General features: G+C 40.7%; 1 protein-coding gene across 2 annotated transcripts in view; it reads right to left on the bottom strand.

Annotated features, from left to right (window-relative positions):
- The window catches only part of LOC139411752 (SH3 and PX domain-containing protein 2A-like), a 96,334-nt gene extending 78,650 nt beyond the window's left edge, over window positions 1-17,684 (bottom strand). The window contains exons 1-5 of one of the 2 annotated variants that reach the window (XM_071158465.1): window positions 17,300-17,684; window positions 13,233-13,313; window positions 4,400-4,475; window positions 3,628-3,704; window positions 2,215-2,306 (exon numbers count right to left, since the gene is read on the bottom strand). In XM_071158465.1, the coding sequence (XP_071014566.1) occupies window positions 2,215-2,306; window positions 3,628-3,704; window positions 4,400-4,475; window positions 13,233-13,313; window positions 17,300-17,371 (398 nt within the window). In that variant the 5' untranslated portion in view covers window positions 17,372-17,684. The remainder of the gene's footprint in view (window positions 1-2,214; window positions 2,307-3,627; window positions 3,705-4,399; window positions 4,476-13,232; window positions 13,314-17,299) is intronic. The other variant, XM_071158455.1, reaches the window with a different exon arrangement.
- Window positions 17,685-21,574: the final 3,890 nt, after the last annotated feature.

Genomic DNA, 21,574 nt, shown 5'->3' with positions numbered 1-21,574 from the left:
TCCTGCCTTTACTCCAAACTGATTATGGGAAAGCTGTGGTGGGATCTGCGGGATTGAAGAAGGATTATACTTTTTGAAGTGGGATTATCGTGTGAGTGTGTGTGTGTGTGTGTGTGTGGAGGGTAGCTGTCGTAGGTGGAGACCACCATGAAGAATACCAAGGGAATAATTGGTTGAGGCAGCGAAGATACATCTGAATGCTGTTAAACATATTTGAGGCAATTCACAGTTAAACAAATGCCAACATCTTTGGCATTTGCTGCAAAGTTAAATGTCAGCTTTTACTGCACATTTTCCAAGAAAGGAAAATGAGCTGAACTAAAAATTAACTAGATGACCTCAAGGTGGTGAGAAAAAAAATTACTAAATGCAGATGTAAGTTTCCAATGATCAAATGTCCATTGACACCAAGTACCTAAGCCTACCTAGATCTGAGGATGAATAGGGCTGGCACAATTACCATATTACCGTGTAACCGACGGTTATGGATGAAGATCGCCATGACTGACGTCATAACCGTTTTTAAGGAGCGAACAGCTGACCGAAGATGTGACGGTAACGTACTCCTAACAACGTGATGAAACCTTGTTGATCCTTGCTGAAACAAGCAAGGTGTTGCAGCAAATAAGTCTTTGGTTGCCTAAGCAATGGCCCTCTCCCTGCAGCAGCAGCACACATAGAAATATAATGAATAAAAACAGGCTTGGGAACCTCTAACCCAGGCAATTTGACTGGTAAACCTATGGACACACTTGCAATGTTTCCACTGTAATGTAGAATGTTTATTCAAATTATGTTAACTGACGTGGCTCATGCAATGGAATATATTTTTGTAATGTCAGTTGAGTTGAATCAACAAATCACAGCAAATATCAATGGGTACACTTCCTGCTTTTACTTCTTTCTTTTACCTCTTGCTTTGCACCTAAGGGTACACTCACAATGGCCATTAGTCCACCCATTATTCCTTCATTGACTTGAAATGGGGACCTCCGTTCTAGTCATTCTTTTATTTTTTTAAAATGTATTTTGTAACCTTTATTTAACCAGGAAGGGCTCATTGAGATTAAAATCTATTTTTCAAGAGCGCCCTGGCCAAGATAGGCAGCACCAAGTCATTACAACAACAAAAAATTACAGACAGACAACATGAAAAACTACAAGTAATCTAGTAAAAACCATTGAATTCACAAGAGTATAAAACAGCAAATTAAAAATATTGACAGGTCAGGGAATCAGCCTCAAAATCAAGTTCTTCCAGTTTAAAAGCATTTTGTAAGGTGTTCCAAGACGATGGCGCAGAGTACATAAAAGCCCTTTTACCAAATTCAGTTCAGACATTTGGAACAGTTAGCAGGATAAAGTCCAGCGAACGAAGAGAGTACCCACCACATTTCTGAACAATAAAAATGCACAAATAAAAAGGTAGTAAACCCAAAATGGCTTTGTAAATAAAAGTATACCAGTGACTGAGCCTACGAGTGACTAGAGAAGGCCAGTCAACCCTGGTATACAAAGTGCCGTGGTTCTATTCTATTTCTATGGCAGCACATGCAGCAACTAGCGGAGGAGAGGAAAAATATATTAATTAATAACCAATCAAAAAAAATCCTATTCGACCGGTTATTATGGTGACTGTGGTCATGTGGGTAGCCAATAACCGTCATCCAAAATTCCATGACCGTCACAGCCCTAAGGATGATAAATTAATTATAGTAATGCCTTGTCTGACCTGAGACCTGAACTTAACCTCCCTCTCATAATACCATTGAACAAAAAGCTCTGCGCTAGGATCAGGTGTCACCTCCCATGTATCATCATTAATAAAACACCAGTGCCTTGCTGACCATCCGTCATCTATGTGACATGAGGTCACTTGGAGATCAAAACATGTCAGCGTGGGTGAGAGACGTCTGCACCAGCTGCTAGCACACTGACACACACACACACATTACACATATACTTGGTATAATCATACTCATGCAAATGAACTACTAGTACATAGTAACCTAAATGAAACATGCGTGTTGTTGTACTGCTGTAACAAGTCCACTTGGGGGCAGTGTTTGATAAATTACAGTACAGCTGAAAAGTACAACATGAAGAACCGGTAATTAGCCCCAAACAGTAAAGACAGAAATTGATAAATAGCCACACTATAAAACATTACAATATGTGGGATAACCATGTATTATTATAATAAATTAAACTCACTCTTTAGGAGGGTTAAGGTCCTCAGCCTTGGTTTCAAAGAACCTCAGCACCTCCTCACTCTGGGAGATCTGGTTAGGGAGCCTCATCAGGGCCTGTAGGGAGAGAGGGAAGGAGGGCGAGAGGGAGAGAGATGGAAAAGATTATAATTGTGAAATAGTATAATGCTCATTCACAATACTTCATGAAACATCATCAAGACAACGTTATCAGCTAATGTGGTCACATGTACCCTGGATTTCATCGACTGACTGACTCCATATGTGGAAGCCTGCCATTACATCACAAAAGGACTGTGTGTGTGTTCCTGTATAGTACGGATATGGACGGCACAGTTTACACTTCAGTAAGGCCCTGTTACTCAGCAGTGGAGAGGATAAAGGGGAAGGAAGAGGGATCAGAACCCGGAGCAGGGATAACACAGAGGAAAACAGATGGAAGACGATAACTACCACAATCCTCTCTGACAGGACTACATCTTTGTCTGCTTTGAAAACGACTTCTACTGTTTGTATACACAATTAACAGATGTATATGATAGACATAGGTGCATACAGTATTTATATTATACTGTAAAACAGATAATTTTAGAACATTACATTTTTTTTGACTCCGCACTTTGGGTCACAAGAATCTACATTCAGCTCACAAGACAAGTTTCAGTTTTTTTCCACAATAAATAGGTGCGATTACAGCCCCACTTGGCAAGCCACCAAGTGTCCCAGATCCCAGAAAGCCTGAAACAAATGAGGTTAGGTGGCTAGCTGTGTTCATTTCTCCTTCTCAATTGCTGAATCATTATGTTCTACAGATGCTGTGTTTGACCTGTGTGCCCCTATTTCCCTCCTTTCCTATATAAACCCACTACGTGGAAGGAAATGACATAAGAGAAGATAGTGCAGGACTTTCCTGTGGATGCTGGTGGAGGAGATAGCTTCTGAGGCCGGTCTCTACCACAGCAAACATGCTACAAAGACATTCAATCTAAACCATTTCTTGAAATGACTGGACTGTGTGAGATGTGGCTCCTTAGAAGGTTATGAGTAATAGATAGACCTCTTGCCATACATTAACGGGATACTTGGGAATGAGACCCTTTATCTACTTCCGTGGATACCATTTTTCTGTATCTGTCCAGTATGAAGGAAGTTAGAGAGTTTCTCCAGCCAATGCTACTAACTACGCAATGACTACTAAGTCTATGGGTACCCTAATGCTAGTTAGCATTGGCTCGAGAAACTACCTCTAACTTCCTTCATACTGGACAGAGTTATAAAAATGGTATCCATGACTACAGCTGACTCTGGGGAAGTATATAAAGGGCGTCACTGCCAAAATCCCGAAGCATCCCTTTAAAGCAGCAAACAGTGCATCATCAATTACTGTGAAGAAAAAAACGTGATAATTTGTTCTTACTCTGCAGTAGTCATCAAGATGCTTCAACCTTTTCACAGCCACGTCTCTGACTTGACTTCGCCGAAATAAAACTTTACCTGTAAAAAAGACTTAGCACTTTGAGTTGTCATTGAATTTGCTGTTTCTAAAAGCTACCACCAGGTGGTATGACATTAGCACAGACCCAAGCGTTCAGCAGTGGACCTTTAAGAAAAAAGGTCTGGCCTATTATGTAGTAGGCCTATTCTAAATAGTATGCAGTACTCAAGACAACATTTCATGAAAAAGACCAATGTCAAATATGTGTGTGAAATGTGTGTGTGTGTATCTGTCTTTCTGTTACCCTGTCTGTCTGTGATAACAGTAAGAGGACTGTTTCTTTTCGAGTGACTAAGTGCACAGAGCCAACTCCCTGGCTAGGTTTTACAAGGCAGTGTAAACAACACTATCCAGACGTTTGGGAGCGGTGCAGCTCTCTGACAATGGCACTCTTCACTCCTTTGGGGCATGCTGAGGTTATCAGATTAGAGAGATTCTCTCTACCAGCCTCCCACTGCCATACCACAACCACAACACAGCCTTATTCACCCAGCTGGAACAGTGGAAAGAATAGAAATGTGGTGTGTTACAACACACCCATTTCTATTCAAAATGATAGAGAAACATGACCTTTCTGTGTGTTCTTGGGATTCATTGCATTTTGTTTCATTGTGTTGTCAAACCCCCACCTCTAAAATGCTGCTATACTGGTTGATGAGTGCAGAATGTTCTCTGTACATGTTGGCATGCTCACCTGGTAAGAAGGGAATTATTCTCTTTTTGGGGTCATTCTGCCCTCCCTCCACTGGGAACTTGTCCAGGATCTGCATCTGGAATTAAAGCGAAATAAAGGACATCTTAACTTTTGTCATATCAAACAAATGGATAACAGTTTTCAATTAATCCAGTCCTAAGTACTAAGTAGTTTTTTTATGGTCAATATTATTTCAAACTTAAATCAATTACTGGTGGCAATAAAGTATATTTGATAGCTATGTGACAAACAAAGCCATTTAGATATCAGCAATAAATGGGAGGAAGCTCAAAATGGAGGAATCTAGATGAGATCAGGAGGAGAACCACTGGGTCATGGCCTCTTCGCGTCAGTCGACCTCCCAATTAAATGACTACAATGTGGGGTGTAATTACATAGTCTCTGAAGAGCTACTATGTACCAGACACAGGCCCACTTTCAACTGCAGACAGCCTTACATCACTCAACACAGTCATCTGAAAACACACTCACAACAACAACCCCCAGAACTCACAGTTCTGTTGCATTAGTGTAGGTAGTCTAACCACATGAAGTGTTCTAGACATGTTAAACCTACAGTTGAAGTCGGAAGTTTACATACACTTAGGTTGGAGTCATTAAAGCTTGTTTTTCAACCACTCCACAAATTTCTTGTTAACAAACTATAGTTTTGGCAAGTCGGCTAGGACATCTACTTCGTGCATGACACAAGGAATTTTTCCAACAATTGTTTACAGACAGAATATTTCACTTATAATTCACTGTATCACAATTCCAGTGGGTCAGAAGTTTACATACACTAAGTTGAATGTGACTTTAAACAGCTTGGAAAATTATGTCATGGCTTTAGAAGCTTCTGATAGGCTAACTGACATAATTTAAGTCAATTGGAGGTGTACCTGTGGATGTATTTCAAGGCCTACCTTCAAACTCAGTGCCTCTGCTTGACATCATGGGAAAATCAAAAGAAATCAGCCAAGACCTCAGAAAAACAATTGTAGACCTCCACAAGTCTGCTTCATCCTTGGGAGCAATTTCCAAACGCCTGAAGGTACCGTGTTTATCTGTACAAACAATAGTACGCAAGTATAAACACCATGGGACCACGCAGCCGTTATACCGCTCAGGAAGGAGACGCATTCTGTCTCCTAGAGATGAATGTACTTTGGTGCAAAAAGTGCAAATCAATCCCAGAACAACAGCAAAGGACCTTGTGAAGATTCTGGATGAAACAGGTAGAAAAGTATCTATATCCACAGTAAAACGAGTCCTATATCGGCATAACCTGAAAGGCCGCTCAGCAAGGAAGAAGTCACTGCTCCAAAACCGCCATAAAAAAGCCAGACTACGGTTTGCAACTGCACATGAGGACAAAGATCGTACTTTTTGGAAAAATGCCCTCTGGTCTGATGAAACAAAAAATATAAATGTTTGGCTATATAACCCTCGTTATATTTGGAGGGAAAAGGGGGACGCTTGCAAGCTGAAGAACACCATCCCAACCGTGAAGCACGGGGGTGGCAGCATCATGTTGTGGGGGTACTTTGCTGCAGGAGGGACTGGTGCGCTTCACAAAATAGTGAAGCAACACCTCAAGACATCAGTCAGGAAGTTAAAGCTTGGTCGCAAATGGGTCTTCCAAATAGACAATGACCAAGCATACTTCCAAAGTTGTGGCAAAATGGCTTAAGGACAACAAAGTCAAGGTATTGGAGTGATCATCACAAAGCCCTGACTTCAATCCTATAGAACATTTGTGGGCAGAACTGAAAAAGCATGTGTGAGCAAGGAGGCCTACAAACCCGACTCAGTTACACCAACTCTGTCAGGAGGAAATGGCCAAAATTCACTGGGAGTGTGATGAAAGAAATGAAAGCTGAAATAAATCACTCTCTCCACTATTATTCTGACATTTCACATTCTTAAAATCAAGTGGTGATCCTAATTGACCTAAAACAGGGAATTGTTACTCAGATTAAATGTCAGGAATCCGACTGTAGTTTCAGAGACAGTTCTTGAACCATGATCATTGTCGCTACTGAGTGCATTAAAAATGGAGTAACCCAATAATAAAATCGAGTTAGGGCAACAGCTGTGCATGAAGGAGAGGTCATTCTGGATCAAGTGGTCTTTTATGATGATAAAAATGCATTCTGCTGTGAATGCATGCATGCCTGCGAGTTTGCCTATGTGTGTTTGGGTGGTTGTGTGTGTGTACATATGTACTTGCATGTGTTCATGAGCGCATGTGTTCATGTAGCGTGTAATGTGCATGAATACACGAGTGCATGCATTGGTGAGTGTGAAAAGGTGTGTTCTTTTGCACCCTTTAAGTGTCAAGTGTATATCTGTTAGCGTCACGCTCACTGAGCTTCGGGTTTCCTGGTCTAATAAATCACTGCAGTGTGCTGTAGTAAACACATGCAGTGGGAGAGTCCTACAGTAACAAGCCTGCTCAGCTCCAGATGTGGTCCTGCTCTTCCTTGTTCCAGATGTGCTCTGGAGAGGGACTGATGCTGTGAACAGATGTATCTAGGCCAGGGGACTGGGCCAGGGCCAAAGTGGACCAAAGAGGGCGCAAAGAACCAGGTGCACAAAGAGTCCCAGGCCAACTTGTCTAGGATGGAATGGTTGTTTGAGAGGGTTTTCCAGCTAAAGTTGGTTTAGTTATTTTCTTGTGGTTTTTCTCTCTCTCTGCTTCTGTTAATGAAACTTTACATCTATTTTGGACCTTGGTATTTCCCCCTCACAAACAAACAGAGACCGTAAATGAGGAGTTTCCTTTGAAGGGGAGAGTACTCAATATTGTCCTTTGAGGGTAAGGGGGAAAAGCTGAACAGTAAGAGCTGTTTTGGTTAACCAAGTTATCTACAGTATATAACATGGGAAGATGGGAAACTTTCATTTCTATGGCAAAATGCTACTGACAAAAAAGCAAAGACTTAACTCTAGTAAAACCAGATTCAATGTATCGTACAAAACAATGCAAAGAAACAAAATATGGTATAAGCTTACAGAGAGGCAAATCTGTTTTCATGTCATTACTCTACACACTGCCATTATGATGTCTACAGAGTACTCAACTGTACCTTCACTAAAGCTGGGCTTTTCTCAAAATTGCATTTCTCAAAAGAGATGCAGATAACATGTTACTTTGAGTGTATGGCACAGTCAGATAAACAATAAGCTCCTATTAGTTATCTGACTGTTTATCTGAGATTGTGCCACACACTCATAGTACCATGTTATCTGTATCGCTGGTGGACATGATAGCAGTAGCCTGCTCCCCGCAGGCTAGGAGAGTTCTCTCCACACCTCTAACAGATCCCTGGCAAACAGAGAACATTCCCAATCCCAAAGTGATGATGGGATCCCTCTTAGGCACGACTGGATCTGCTCCAAACTTCCCGAGACAGGTGGGAGACCCATCATTCCCATGGAAACAAAGTAACAGCTTGGAATCACAACTCCCTGTGCGGGCATTTCTCCTGTTACATTTGTGTTACGGCAGCTTTAGTCAGTTGCCCAGGAGATATTATATTTGTGTATACAGTGTTTCTTTCCCAAAGTGTGCAGTTCAGTTTAATATGTTAAAAGTGCTGTGTCAGCCAAGTCTACCCTAGGGGCGGATTAAAATGCAGATGCTAGGATCTACTGCCTGGGGTTCGATCCCAGGCTGTGTCATTACCGGCCGTAACCGGGAGTGCCATAGGGCGGCGCACAATTGGCCCAGCGTCATCTGGGTTTGGACGAGGGGAGGAGGGGGGGCATTACTTGACTCATCACACTCTAGCAACTCCTTGTGACAGGCCGGACGCCTGACTCGACCTTCATGAGACAAGATCGTAATCAAGAAATTGGGAGAAGGGGGAGAACATTACAACAAACAAAAAAATTCTAACAGCTATCTTTTACATTACTCCCTAACTGAAAAGATTGCCAAAAAGTCAGTGACTATGCTTCAAGTATATTTCAGATTGCTATACTATAAAAAGTATTCCTGAAGCACAGACATACATAAACAGAACACAAAGAGAGGCATAGGAGGGAGACAAAAAGAGACAGTGAGTGTTGTTCAGCTCTCAGACAGAAAGAGGGTGGAAGCATGTTTGAGTGGGAAGCCAACTGAATTCCATGCAGTGGTTGTGTTCTAGCATCAACAGTACATTTATTTACTGCATGTAGTTCACAACAGAGAAATGAAAAGACAGAGGCAAATCTGTTTTCATGTCATTACTCTACACAAAACAATGAAAATAAAACCTAATATAACTCAAACGGAAAGCATTTGCATTTTTGCGCAGTCCAGGCAGTGCTGAGAGGGATAGTTTGGCCTGCTATTTGTTCTGGTTCTGGTTGGATGTCTTGGTACACAGTCCTCCTATGATTCCGATTGTCACCCTTGCAGTGGCATATCCAGGGGGTGGCCACAGCAGAAATTCTGAGATCTGATAGGTTCTCTCTGAATATATTGATAATTTTTACCAAGACGTGCACCGACAGCAAGACTCAATCTCACCGGAGAAAGCATCAGAGCAAGCGAAACAGCGTCCCTCTGTCTTAGTATGAGTAGCCCATGTATCTGATGCGGTCTGGCCAAACATCACATGGCATGTCATACTCTTTTTGGCAAGACAGTATCAGATAGATGGGCTGCAGATACTAAGACAGAGGGGCGCTGTTTGCCTTGCTCAGATACTTTCTCTGGTGAAATAGATTAAGCCTCTTGCGAATTGAAGGAACATTTGGAAACAAGGATAGACATGAATGATAAAATAATTTTATACAAAGTTTTTTTATTGCTAACATTTTTGGGGCAGCCCGGCTTCCCTTGGCATCCATGAATACACGCCACTTTTTAGGCTGAATGTCATGACACTTTGCGTTTGTAATAGCAACTAGCTTTCGCCGTCTCACGTCAGAATTAGATGTTCATTCACGTTTCTCAAATGTCAAAGTTCCAAACATCACATTTCAAAGTGTTTAAGGTGAAGTTTAGATGTTAACTCATAACTTTTAAGGTAAGGGTTAAGTTTAGGCATTAACTAAGAAATCTTAAGGTTAGGCTAAATATAAAACACTACTTTCTAGTCGCTGGATTTGAACTTAAAACCTTTGGAATCAGAGGCAGATGCTTATGCCCATTCACCTTCCCCACCCACAATGCCCTAGCAAAATTGAAACCTACTTGAGGGGAAAAGTGCTCACTGTTGCCCCTTATGGACGGTTTCCACGTCATCTCCCGACTTCCTCAGAAATGGATGAACGTTGAACACTAACTTGTATCACGGGTGACCTGGCTGTGTAATAGATGTCCTTTTCCATTCAAAATGACGAGTGCACAGTGCACTGTTCGGATGCTGGACTTATTTTGGAGTTGATGAACGTACGCAGGTAACCTCCTTAACCTACATTTTGATTTGTTTGACAATCAGATGAAAACCTCATGACTGCTTGTGTTCATTTCACATTAAAAGGTAATACATGTTTACAGTTAAATGACATGTCTTTACTATATAAACCATAAAAGGAATGTATCCACATAGGAGGTCCCCCCAAAAGTCACAGTATAATTTGCACTCCGGGTGGCACTTTCAAGTGAATTTACTGCTGTATGCTAATACCCATATAAAATCCTGACCTTGAATGCAAACACTTTTGGAATACATATTTTAATTGGGGAACAGGAAAATGTACCAAACATACTGTAAGTTGAAGCATTTAATGCGTTTAACCACTATAATTTTTGTTTTTTTTAAATCGATTAAGGATCAAAATGTTATGGCCTCCCCTAAACTGGGTCTGTGCCCCACATTGGCCACCTCATTCAAAATGTACTGAACACGCCACTGCATCCTTGACCAATTACAGATGATGGCTAGCACACTTAGGACTGATCAATATCTCAACAGTTTATTGATGCTGCCTTCCATTGCTTCACTCAGGGTTTCATGATTAATACTTTCACACTAAAAATGACATCAAAGCTCGTAGGATTTTGGATAAGAGTTTTAAAAGTAAACAAACTTGTTACGGAGCCTGCTTATTTCAGCAGGAAACCAGGGCAGCAGACAAATTACAGTGCAGACAGAGATGCCGTTCTGATTCTGGTCCAAGTCCTGAGCCCAAAAATAAAGTGACTAAGGGACCTTTAGAGGAGTTTCCATCCGAGCGGAGAGTGAAGGGAAACGGGCCAACTTGCACACGCCACAATCGCCCAGTGGAATGTCATGACCTCTGTGTTATGTCCTCTGTGGTCCAAGGGTGTGGAGCGGGGAAGATCATTTCTCTTTGAGGGTAGAAACTCTGTTCGGGATAATTTCTGCTTAGTTCAAAATGAAATGTGTGGGTGAAAACATTTCTCTCAGACATACACACCAGAGATGATGTTGTAGGAACACAAGCTCTGCAACATTTTTACACCTAACCAAATTAAAGCCATTATTGAGCTAAATCTCAGGAACTGGTGAGAAATGTGTAGATTAATCATGTGTTTTTACACTCCACAAATGACATACTGTGAAATCAGCTGAATATGAAAGAGTGAACTGGATGGAAAATAATAGTTTATAGTGATTGCATCCCTGAGGAGCAATCACTAGAGCTAATGAGTGTGCTAGAGAGGCTGGCAAAACAAGGAGCAAGTGTACTTAAAGTATCCCTTGGAAGAAGGGTGATGGTTTATCTAACAGACAAATTACTAACTAAGCTAGTGAACACTTGCTAACAATACTACACATCTAGCTATCAAGAGCTACTGAATTTCAAAGACAAACAACTATGAGAGGCAATTTCATAAACCCATGAAAATTCATGTCCGGCTTTATGTTACAACTGTGTACACCAACCACCATTTTAATCTCAGATTTCATTATTTCATACAAAATCATGCATATGATCCCTTGGCGAGCCAGAGAGTGCAAAGCACGTTCCTGTTCCCTGCCAGCTTCGAACTGAGTGTGTGATTGTGCTGAAAGGACAGAGAACAGAGCTGAGCCTCAGATGAACTGTAAGTGTCTGTTGGCACCAGGCACAAACACTAACACACACAGACAGGCTTTGTGTCTACTTAGCTTAAAACAAGAATAGAAGCCACTAGAGGACTTCATAGAACAGAGAGGAATGAAGGAGTGGATCAAACTAACTACTGCTAGAAAATGAATAATTTTTGGCAATGAAGTACAGTGAAACGTCATAATCTTAGATGATGTATGTTGAAAAATCTAAAACTATTGGAAATATATGCATCACTAAAACACAGCGAGAAACTGTGTTTGAGTATCTACAATCTAGAGCAAGCGGGAAGGATTCATTACTATATCCAACATGTAGTACAGGAAAAGCCACTCATCATGTTTGGTGGTCATTTCACTCCCCAATGGCCATCCCTCCCTCCATCCTTCCCCCACCCCTCCTTCCTGATCTTGACTTCCCCTTTATTTCCACTCAGTGCATCTTGGGATTGAAGCCTGTCATCTCCTCAGCTTGATCCTATACCTCCAGGCAGGTCACAAAGCCCACTGGCCCGGAAGGACTTCCAGGACACTCAAACACTCAACAAGTGTTCAGTGGAGGCTGCTTGCCACAATGTTTTCATCTACAGACCTATAAAGGGCACCACTGTTTAAAATCTGGTGTGATATGGTCACTCTCAAATTGGGCTACAATAGAATCAAGTGCTAAACCAAATTGCTTCCACAAAAATACAAAACATTGTTCAGATGAGGACTTGGAGACATTGATAAAGATAACTAACCATGTTGCTAATGTTATAACTATGAATCAATTTCCTGGATCGACCAATGAGTCTGCCCTTCTTCCTGTACATGGTCCCACATTATGATAAATGATACATCATATGCTTTCAGTCAGTGCATAACAATACAAGGGCTGAACAACACCCTAACTGACTAATGGACCATACTGTATGACTGAGGACTAGTAAAAGGCAGTATCCCTCCCCATTCTCTGTGCGGGCAGGTGTTGACCTTTGTGCCTTACAGACACTGAAACTGAGCAAGAGCCAGGAGAAGGGGTCTCTGGAAAAGACTAATGTTTACAGAGACGGGGGATATGCTCCACTTCCATCAAACAGAGCAAGGGTCCCTGGAACAGACAAGGGTCCGACTTCAACAGTCACGAGACCTGCAGTACAGTCTGAACCCACACTGTTCAGAGCTGTGGCCTCCCTACGTTCATGTATCTTCAGTGGGTTTCAATTGGAAAGTCTGGCATCAGCAGCTCAAGAAGTTTCCCTCGAGGGCATTGGTGTCCCTCCAACCAATAAAGGGGCAACTTCACCCCACATCCAATCTTTCAGTCTGAGGTCATTTTTTCCTCTCACCACTAGACTGCATGAGTGAATGGGATTTTCCCTACTTCCGCCAGGCACCAGTAGTCTTCAATGGGGCTTTTCAGTTGGGGCTTCCCCTGATTGAAACATCATTTTGTGGGGAACACACAGAGCATTGAGGTTTGACTCCCCACTGAGCCCCAGACGTCCAACACTCAAAGTTCATGTTAATGTAATCTCATAGAGAACCTCATAGCAATGTCTTTTGCAACCTATTCTAATAGATCATGAGTATTATTGCCCATTCAGAGGGCAGCAGGTCAGTTTGACAGGAAATCCAGGGTTGGGGAAAAGTGAGTGAGGAAATGTATACATGGAAAGACAAATAGATGTTAAAACATACAGATTGACCGTTTAATACACGTTTACATTAGTATAAGTTTAAGATGATTGAGTGCATGATCCAACAGATACTGGAACATGGTTCTATATCATTGTGCTATGGTGATTACAGCCAAATGAAAAAATATATACTTTTACCTGGAGATCAAAGAATTTGCTGTATCTCCTATAGATGACATGAGAGGTGGAGTCAGAGTATGTGACATTGATGAGGTATGCCTACAGAAGAAAACAAACAAGGAAGATTCATTAACAAAGTCACATACGTCAGACATATACAGTACCTTCAGAAAGTATTCATACCTGTTGATTTATTCCACATTTTGTTGTGTTAGCCTGAACTCAAAATAGACTACTTTTTTTCACCCATCTAGACACAATACCCCATAATGACTAAGTCAAAACCAGTTTTAAGAAATGTTAGCAAATTTATTGAAAATGAAATACAGAAATATCTCATTAACATAAGTATTCACACCCGTGAGCGAATATTATTTTATTTCACCTTTATTTAACCAGGTAGGGAAGTTGAGAACAAGTTCTCATTTACAATTGCGACCTGGCCAAGATAAAGCAAAGCAGTTTGACAGATACAACGACACAGAGTTACACATGGAGTAAAACAAACATACAGTCAATAATACAGTATAAACAAGTCTATATACGATGTGAGCAAATGAGGTGAGAAGGGAGGTAAAGGCAAAAAATATATATACATATACAGCATGTTAGAATCACCTTTGCAACTGATTACAGCTGTGTCTTTCTGGGTAGGCCCAAGAGCTTTGCACACCTAGATTGTACAATATTTGCACATTATTATTTTTACAATTCTTCAAGCTCTGTCAAGTTGGTTGTTGATCATTGCTAGACAGCCATTTTCAAGTCTTGCCATAGATTTTCATGCCGATTTACATCAAAACTGTAACTAGGCCACTCAGGAACATTCAAAATTGTCTTGGTAAGCAAATCCATTGTATATTTGGCCCTTGTGTTTTCGGTTATTATCCTGCTGAAAAGGTGAATTTGTCTCCCAGTGTCTGTTGGAAAGCAGACTGAGCCACATCCCTCAAGGATTTTGCCTGTGCTTAGCTCTACTCTGTTTATTTTTATCCTAAAAACTCCCTAGTCCTTGCCGATGGCAATCATACTCATAACATGATGCCGCCCTGACCATGCTTGAAAAAAATGAAGAGTGGTATTCAGTGATGTGTTGGGTTGGATTTTCCCCAAAACTAACGCTTCGTATTCAGGACATAAAGTTAATTTCTGCAAATGTTTTGCCGTTTTACTTTAGTGCCTTATTGCAAACAGGTTGCATGTTTTGGAATATTTATTTTCTGTACAGGCTTCCTACTTTTCGCTCTGTCATTTAGGTTAGTATTGTGGAGTAACTACAATGTTGTTGATCTATCTTCAGTTTTCTCATGTCACAGCCATTAAACTGTTTTAAAGTCTCCATTGGCCTCTTGGTGAAATCCCTGAGCGATTTCCTTCCACTCCAGCAACTATGTTGGGAAGAATGCCCGTATCTTTGTAGTGAATAGGTGTATTGACACATCATCCAAAGTGTAATTAATAACTTCACCATACTCTAAGGGATATTCAATGTCTGCTTTTTTATTTTTACCCGTCTACCAATAGGTGCCCATTTTTGCAAGGCATTGGAAAACCTTCCTGGTCTTTGTGGTTGGAATCTGTGTTTGAAATGTATTGATTGACTAAGGGACCTTACAGATAATTGTGTGTGTGTGTGTGGGGGGGGGGGGGGGGGGGGTACAGAGATGAGGTAGTCATGCAAAAATCATGTTAAACACTATTATTAGACACAGAGTGAGTCCATGCAACATATTATGTGTCATGTTGGGAACAATTTTACTCCTGAACTTATTTAGGCTTGCCATTACAAATGGATTGAACACTTATTGACTCAAGACACTTCAGCTTTACATTTTTTATTAATTTGTAAACATTTCTAAAAACATATTTCCACTTTGACATTATGGGGTATTGTGTGTCAGCCAGTGACACAAAATCTTAAATTCAGGCTGTAACACAACAAAATGAAGAAAAAGTTAAGGGGTGTGAATACTTTCTGAAGGCACTGTAATACCACTTAGTTTTGACTGACCCAATGACACATAGAGAATTCCCTTCAGACTAAACTTCAAGGGGTCAGTAGAGGTCAAGCTAACTCATTAGGCCTGTCTGTCTGCACACACCTCATTAGAAGCCCGTGCCGGGTCAAAGAGGTGGTCAACAGGGTTTAACCATTAGCCATTTCATTTTGGGTTTTACATTTAAACAATTCAAGGAAATAATCAACTATTTACACTTCATTGGCTCCAACTTTGATAGATACTCTAGCTAGTTAGGCCAGAGTTGCATTTTCTAGTATTTTACAATGTTGTTTTGTCAGACTCTAGTCGACAGCCATGGCATAATCCCAGAGGGGGCTGTTGACTATAACTATATGGCTAGAGTGGGAGCTCTCCCTGGCACTTACTATGTAGGCCACAAACATTTGGACACACCCTTTCTTCTACTGCAGATGCAGGAACATATGCTAATTGTTCTGCATCTGCATGCGGTTTCTAAGTGTCGCTACACATTACTGCAATCAGTAAAGACTTAACTGTCCTATTTGAAATCAATTCTTGATTTTATGCATAGTTCATTACAGACATAGTGTGTTGCAGGGTGGACCAAGTTCCTGTACAGTTAATTGAGTGCAGACGACATGGCCAAATGCTTTGGATTAAGTGTTTAGGAAACAACAGTGCCCCTAAAGTGTGGTAAATATAGATCCCTTTGAGAATGTCTTACATACTGTGCATAGAGAGCAAATTTGGAGCTGTGCAGTAAAGTTCAGTTCAGACACCTCATTTGTTCGTATGACACACATTTACTATATGTAGAATGCGTTTTGGGCACTAGAGACTCATTCAACACATCATCAAGAGAGGTCCTCTCAAGCCCAACATAATACTGCTGAATGTACAATACATGTACAAAACAAGCACTTTCTGGTGTTGTTGTTGGACTGACAAAATAAAACTTGCAATAAAATCCAACATGGTATCTGACCATGTCCACAGTACTCTGCATGCAAGTCAGCATAATATCTGCATGACCAGCAAACTCTCAAGACTTTTTGACAAAGAGGCCAACGGATTCCACAGAATATCTCCATGCTGGCAGGATATTAAGGAAAAACACCTACCATTAAAGCTTGGGATGTGGACTGTGGAGAAATTACTTATTTATAAGTAGTGTTTTTACTTATTCTTACTGGCTAAAAGCACAAGGACATGGGATTTCATCCAATGCAAGTTAAACACAGGCTTGTTATTTCATTTATATGCATTATAGAACATTTTTAAGAATGAACAAAATTGCTTTTTGGACAAAAGGTTATGGAAGGTATCTGAAAGAAACTGTCTTCTATCTCAAAACACTGTGGCAATACTGTAGTTGCCAAAGACTCTCAGTCCTTGTGCCCAGTGTCCCTCTCTCACCCATGCAAGGAAGTCACACTGTAACCTTGGAGACAAAAGACAAAGGGTTGCCTTTTTCCTCTCTCTAAAACAGGATAAGCATTTTCAGTTGCTTAGCTCATCGATAATGAGATTTGATTTATGTTTTACTCAAGGGACTTCCCAGGCCAGCAGGATCTCCCAATGTGATACCCCAGGGGGGAAGGCTTTGGGGACCTCAGGCAGTCCTGGTTACATGTATCCTCTCTCTGCTTAATTAATCCTATTGGATTTGGCAGACTAATTGATTTTCCTCTATGGAGACTAGCAATGTTCCTACTTGTTCCAGTGCATATAATTCTACAATATAGATAACTCAATGTTTTACTTATTGACGGTTTTACTTGGATCGGCAGGTAGCCTAGTGGTTAGAGCGTTGGACTAGTAACCGGAAGGTTGCAAGAGTTGACAAGGTAAAAATCTGTCGTTCTGCCTCTGAACAAGGCAGTTAACCCACTGTTCCTAGGCCGTCATTGAAAATAAGAATTTGTTCTTAACTTACTTCCCTAGTTAAGTAAATGTAAAATAAAAACTGACAGCAGAAAATAAAATAATAAGCAAGTGTACGTATTTAAAATTATATGTCAGACAAAACGTCAAGTTATTGTTTATGGTCATGAAGCACAAGCCAAGCACAAGCATTGTCAGAAATCAATAGAATATACTCACATAATGTTTGGAGGGATTCCGCCTCTTCTGCACATCCACAACTTTCACTTCAAGGACAGTTCGGAACTGCATCTTGAACAACTTTTGATCCAGTTGGTGGGAAATGAGTTACGTGTGGGGCATTTATGATCCTTTATTGTCAAGGAAAGTTTCGCAATTGTCCCAAAAAAGACAATGTAGGCCTAAAAGAAAAGTCGATGTTTGTCAAGTAAAGTTTGGCGTAACAATGCACAACGTGCGTGCTGATCCGCTACATCCATCCAATGTAAGTTGTTACCAGCTGCATGTTATTTTTGCGGAGCAGGAAATACTGTAAACAACACACCGAAGGAGGGCAGCGGTTCGGGGAGCGCATATTGCAGAGCACTGCTGCTCAGCCCTCCTTGAAAGAAAAGTAGGTTGGCCCTTGTGTTGGACAGTTACTGTCCTTAAATGAGGGGCGGTGTGACTCTAGCCATTGTCATTTGTAGGGCTGATGAATTACTATAGCTTTAAAAATAGCGTGCTCCCAAACACATAATATTTATAAACAACTAGAATATAATAAAATAGAATAGCTTATTTAAAATATTATAGTAGAATAGACGTATCTAAAGGGATCATATCTACCATGACTAGTTAGGCCTATCATTAAATAGGCCTATAGGCTACAGCAGGAATTTTAGGTCTGCTCTAAATAGGATTCCAACAAAGACGCATATGGCATAGGCTACAAAATCGACCATTTCATTAGTCTCACGGGGTTATTTAAGTAGTCCAATCGACACAATGAGTATAAAGCAATACGCATTTTTACAGTTGAAATTCTGACACCCTACAAGTCCACTATAACACATTCAGCAAATTTCCATAGGACATGTTTTTGTAGTCTAACAAAATGGTATTTTCAATAGTTCGTTTTATCTCAGTCTGTTAGCCTACTGTTTTCCCTGACCGCATTCCATTGTTGAGAAAGAAGTTGAAACAAGTGGCTATACTGCACTCTATTGGTCATCTTAAATAATGCATTCTATTGTTCTTGCTCATGAACCCAGAATTGACCTATTGTAACACGTGAGCGAAGCCTCGAGCCGACGCTAGCTGGGTCCTACTGTACCGAATACCGTGTTCTCCCACACTTACCCTGAAAACTCCCTCTGACAATATTCACCAGCTCTAAAGAGGCTGTTGAAAATATTGAAACTGATAGCCCTGTAAAAGGTCGGGCTGCAACTTGGTCTCAGAGCATTATTCTGCACGTAAAACCGAACTTTCTATTTAGTATGATATGTTACGTTTGTATGGTATGTACGATCCCCACCATACTGTGTGGAGGTCCCAATAGAGCTCATCCACTGGCTGATTCGAACTTGCCAACCTGTACATTTCACATACATACTACATTTGAAATGTGAGAGTTGAGGCCAGTGAACACCTCTGACAATGTTTTGGTTTGTTTGGCCTACTACACAATCCAAATACACTGAGACTGGAATATTTATTAAAGTAAAACATATTCGTTCACAAAGTTTGAATTGTTTGTTTTCTAATACTTGTTTGTTGTCTTTTGTTTATGAGTTTCTCTCTCAGTGTCGAATTGCCAGGAACTGAGGTGTGTTCGCAAAAACACTTCACTGCGTGGACTCTACATTGGCCTTTTTTCTACATTGTCCTTTGAGAGGGATGGTATTGGTAGGCCTATTTTTTCAGACTATTAAAATTATTTGTCAATTGTTTAAATCTAATGCTCATTGAATTATTTAATTGCGGTTTAAAATTGTATATAAAACAAAAAGGATAATCTAAATAATGCATGATATGCTACAAGAATAGGCCTATTCATGTTTAAATAATACATTTCCTGACCCTACCTGCTGTTGGAATCTTCCAGGTTCAAGACGGAGCTATAGGCCTATAACCAGCTCTATGGTACGCTTAACGGAAGGGCAGTGGTTGAGATCACACTAGACCTATAGGCAACAGCTATATTTGTTACGTTCACCTTCTGGTGAGGTTCCCTATCTGGGCATAATGTTCTGCAGTTTTTGCAGTTATTCCAGTAATCTCCAAATGTTCTATTTAGCTTTGCTTTTTGATGCTATGCTACTAACCTACTTACTTTTTTATTAAATATGTTTGTACAAAGTTCCTGTGAACCTTTGTGCCTTATTGCAGTGAGCAATAAGGCACATGTATGAGTAAGACTAGGCTATTTCTTACACATACAGTGGGGCAAAAAAGTATTTAGCAATTGTGCAAGTTCTCCCACTTAAAAAGATGAGAGAGAGGCCTGTAATTTTCATCATAGGTACACTTCAACTATGACAGACAAAATGAGAAAAAAAATCAGAAAATCACATTGTAGGATTTTTAATGAATTTATTAGCAAATTATGGTGGAAAATAAGTATTTGGTCAATAACAAAAGTTTATCTCAATACTTTGTTATATACCCTTTGTTGGCAATGACAGAGGTCAAACGTTTTCTGTAAGTCTTCACAAGGTTTTCACACACTGTTGCTGGTATTTTGGCCCATTCCTCCATGCAGATCTCCTCTAGAGCAGTGATGTTTTGGGGCTGTTGCTGGGCAACACGGACTTTCAACTCCCTCCAAAGATTTTCTATGGGGTTGAGATCTGGAGACTGGCTAGGCCACTCCAGGACCTTGAAATGCTTCTTACGAAGCCACTCCTTCGTTGCCCGGGCGATGTGTTTGGGATCATTGTCATGCTGAAAGAGCCAGCCACGTTTCATCTTCAATGCCCTTGCTGATGGAAGGAGGTTTTCACTCAAAATCTCACGATATGGCCCCATTCATTCTTTTCTTTACACGGATCAGTCGTCCTGGTCCCTTTGCAGAAAAACAGCCCCAAAGCATGATGTTTCCACCCCCATGCTTCACAATAGGTATGGTGTTCTTTGGATGCAACTCAGCATTCTTTGTCCTCCAAACACGACGAGTTGAGTTTTTACCAAAAAGTTATATTTTGGTTTCATCTGACAATATGACATTCTCCCAATCTCTTATTCTGGATCATCCAAATGCTCTCCAGTAAACTTCAGACGGGCATGGACATGTACTGGCTTAAGCAGGGGGACACGTCTGGCACTGCAGGATTTGAGTCCCTGGCGGCGTAGTGTGTTACTGATGGTAGGTTTTGTTACTTTGGTCCCAGCTCTCTGCAGGTCATTCACTAGGTCCCCCCCGTGTGGTTCTGGGATTTTTGCTCACCGTTCTTGTGATCATTTTGACCCCACGGGGTGAGAGTTTGCATGTAGCCCCAGATCGAGGGAGATTATCAGTGGTCTTGTATGTCTTCCATTTCCTAATAATTGCTCCCACAGTTGATTTCTTCAAACCAAGCTGCTTACCTATTGCAGATTCAGTCTTCCCAGCCTGGTGCAGGTCTACAATTTTGTTTCTGGTGTCCTTTGACAGCTCTTTGGTCTTGGCCATAGTGGAGTTTGGAGTGTGACTGTTTGAGGTTGTGGACAGGTGTCTTTTATACTGATAACAAGTTCAAACAGGTGCCATTAATACAGGTAACGAGTGGAGGACAGAGAAGCCTCTTAAAGAAGAAGTTATAGGTCTGTGAGAGCCAGAAATCTTGCTTGTTTGTAGGTGACCAAATACTTATTTTCCACCATAATTTGCAAATAAATTCATTAAAAATCCTACAATGTGATTTTCTGGCTTTTTTTTTTCAGTTTGTCTGTCATAGTTGAAGTGTACCTATGATGAAAATTACAGGCCTCTTTCATCTTTTTAAGTTGGAGAACTTGCACAATTGGTGGCTGACTAAATACTTTTTTGCCCCACTACATGTGGACCTAACCTATTTCAGACTGACAAGGGGGAGTGGGGTTCAAAAATGGACTGGCTTATTGTTAATAGACTGGAATAAATCAAGCCTTTCAGAAATACATATTTCTTCAAAGCAGTGAGCTGGCTGCTTGAACCTCGATGTGAGACAGAAATTGCAAATGACAAAAGAGTGCGTGACAAAACAATTCAGAAGGTGGCGCCAAAAGCACGGACTTCAATTATAACTCGCATCACTTTAGTTTGAACAGGGAGGGTGAGGGTCAATGCAATCGAAAAAAAATTACATCAGTTAATTAAAATTAAAATATGGAAATGTAAGATTTGATGATGAACTGGAATCGTATTTAGGCCTCGGCTAATTGCACAGGAATAAAACATATCAAGCCTGTTAAATTTCAAATTGAGTCAGGTAACTGAATTAAACAAATTGATATGAAGAAGACTGCATTTGAGTGGAATTTGTTTAATGT

The sequence above is a fragment of the Oncorhynchus clarkii genome, chromosome 1, assembly GCF_045791955.1.
Source record: "Oncorhynchus clarkii lewisi isolate Uvic-CL-2024 chromosome 1, UVic_Ocla_1.0, whole genome shotgun sequence".
Taxonomy (NCBI): domain Eukaryota; kingdom Metazoa; phylum Chordata; class Actinopteri; order Salmoniformes; family Salmonidae; genus Oncorhynchus; species Oncorhynchus clarkii.
The sequence above is the reverse complement of the archived record's forward strand: the minus strand, read 5'-3'. Positions and strand labels throughout refer to the sequence as shown.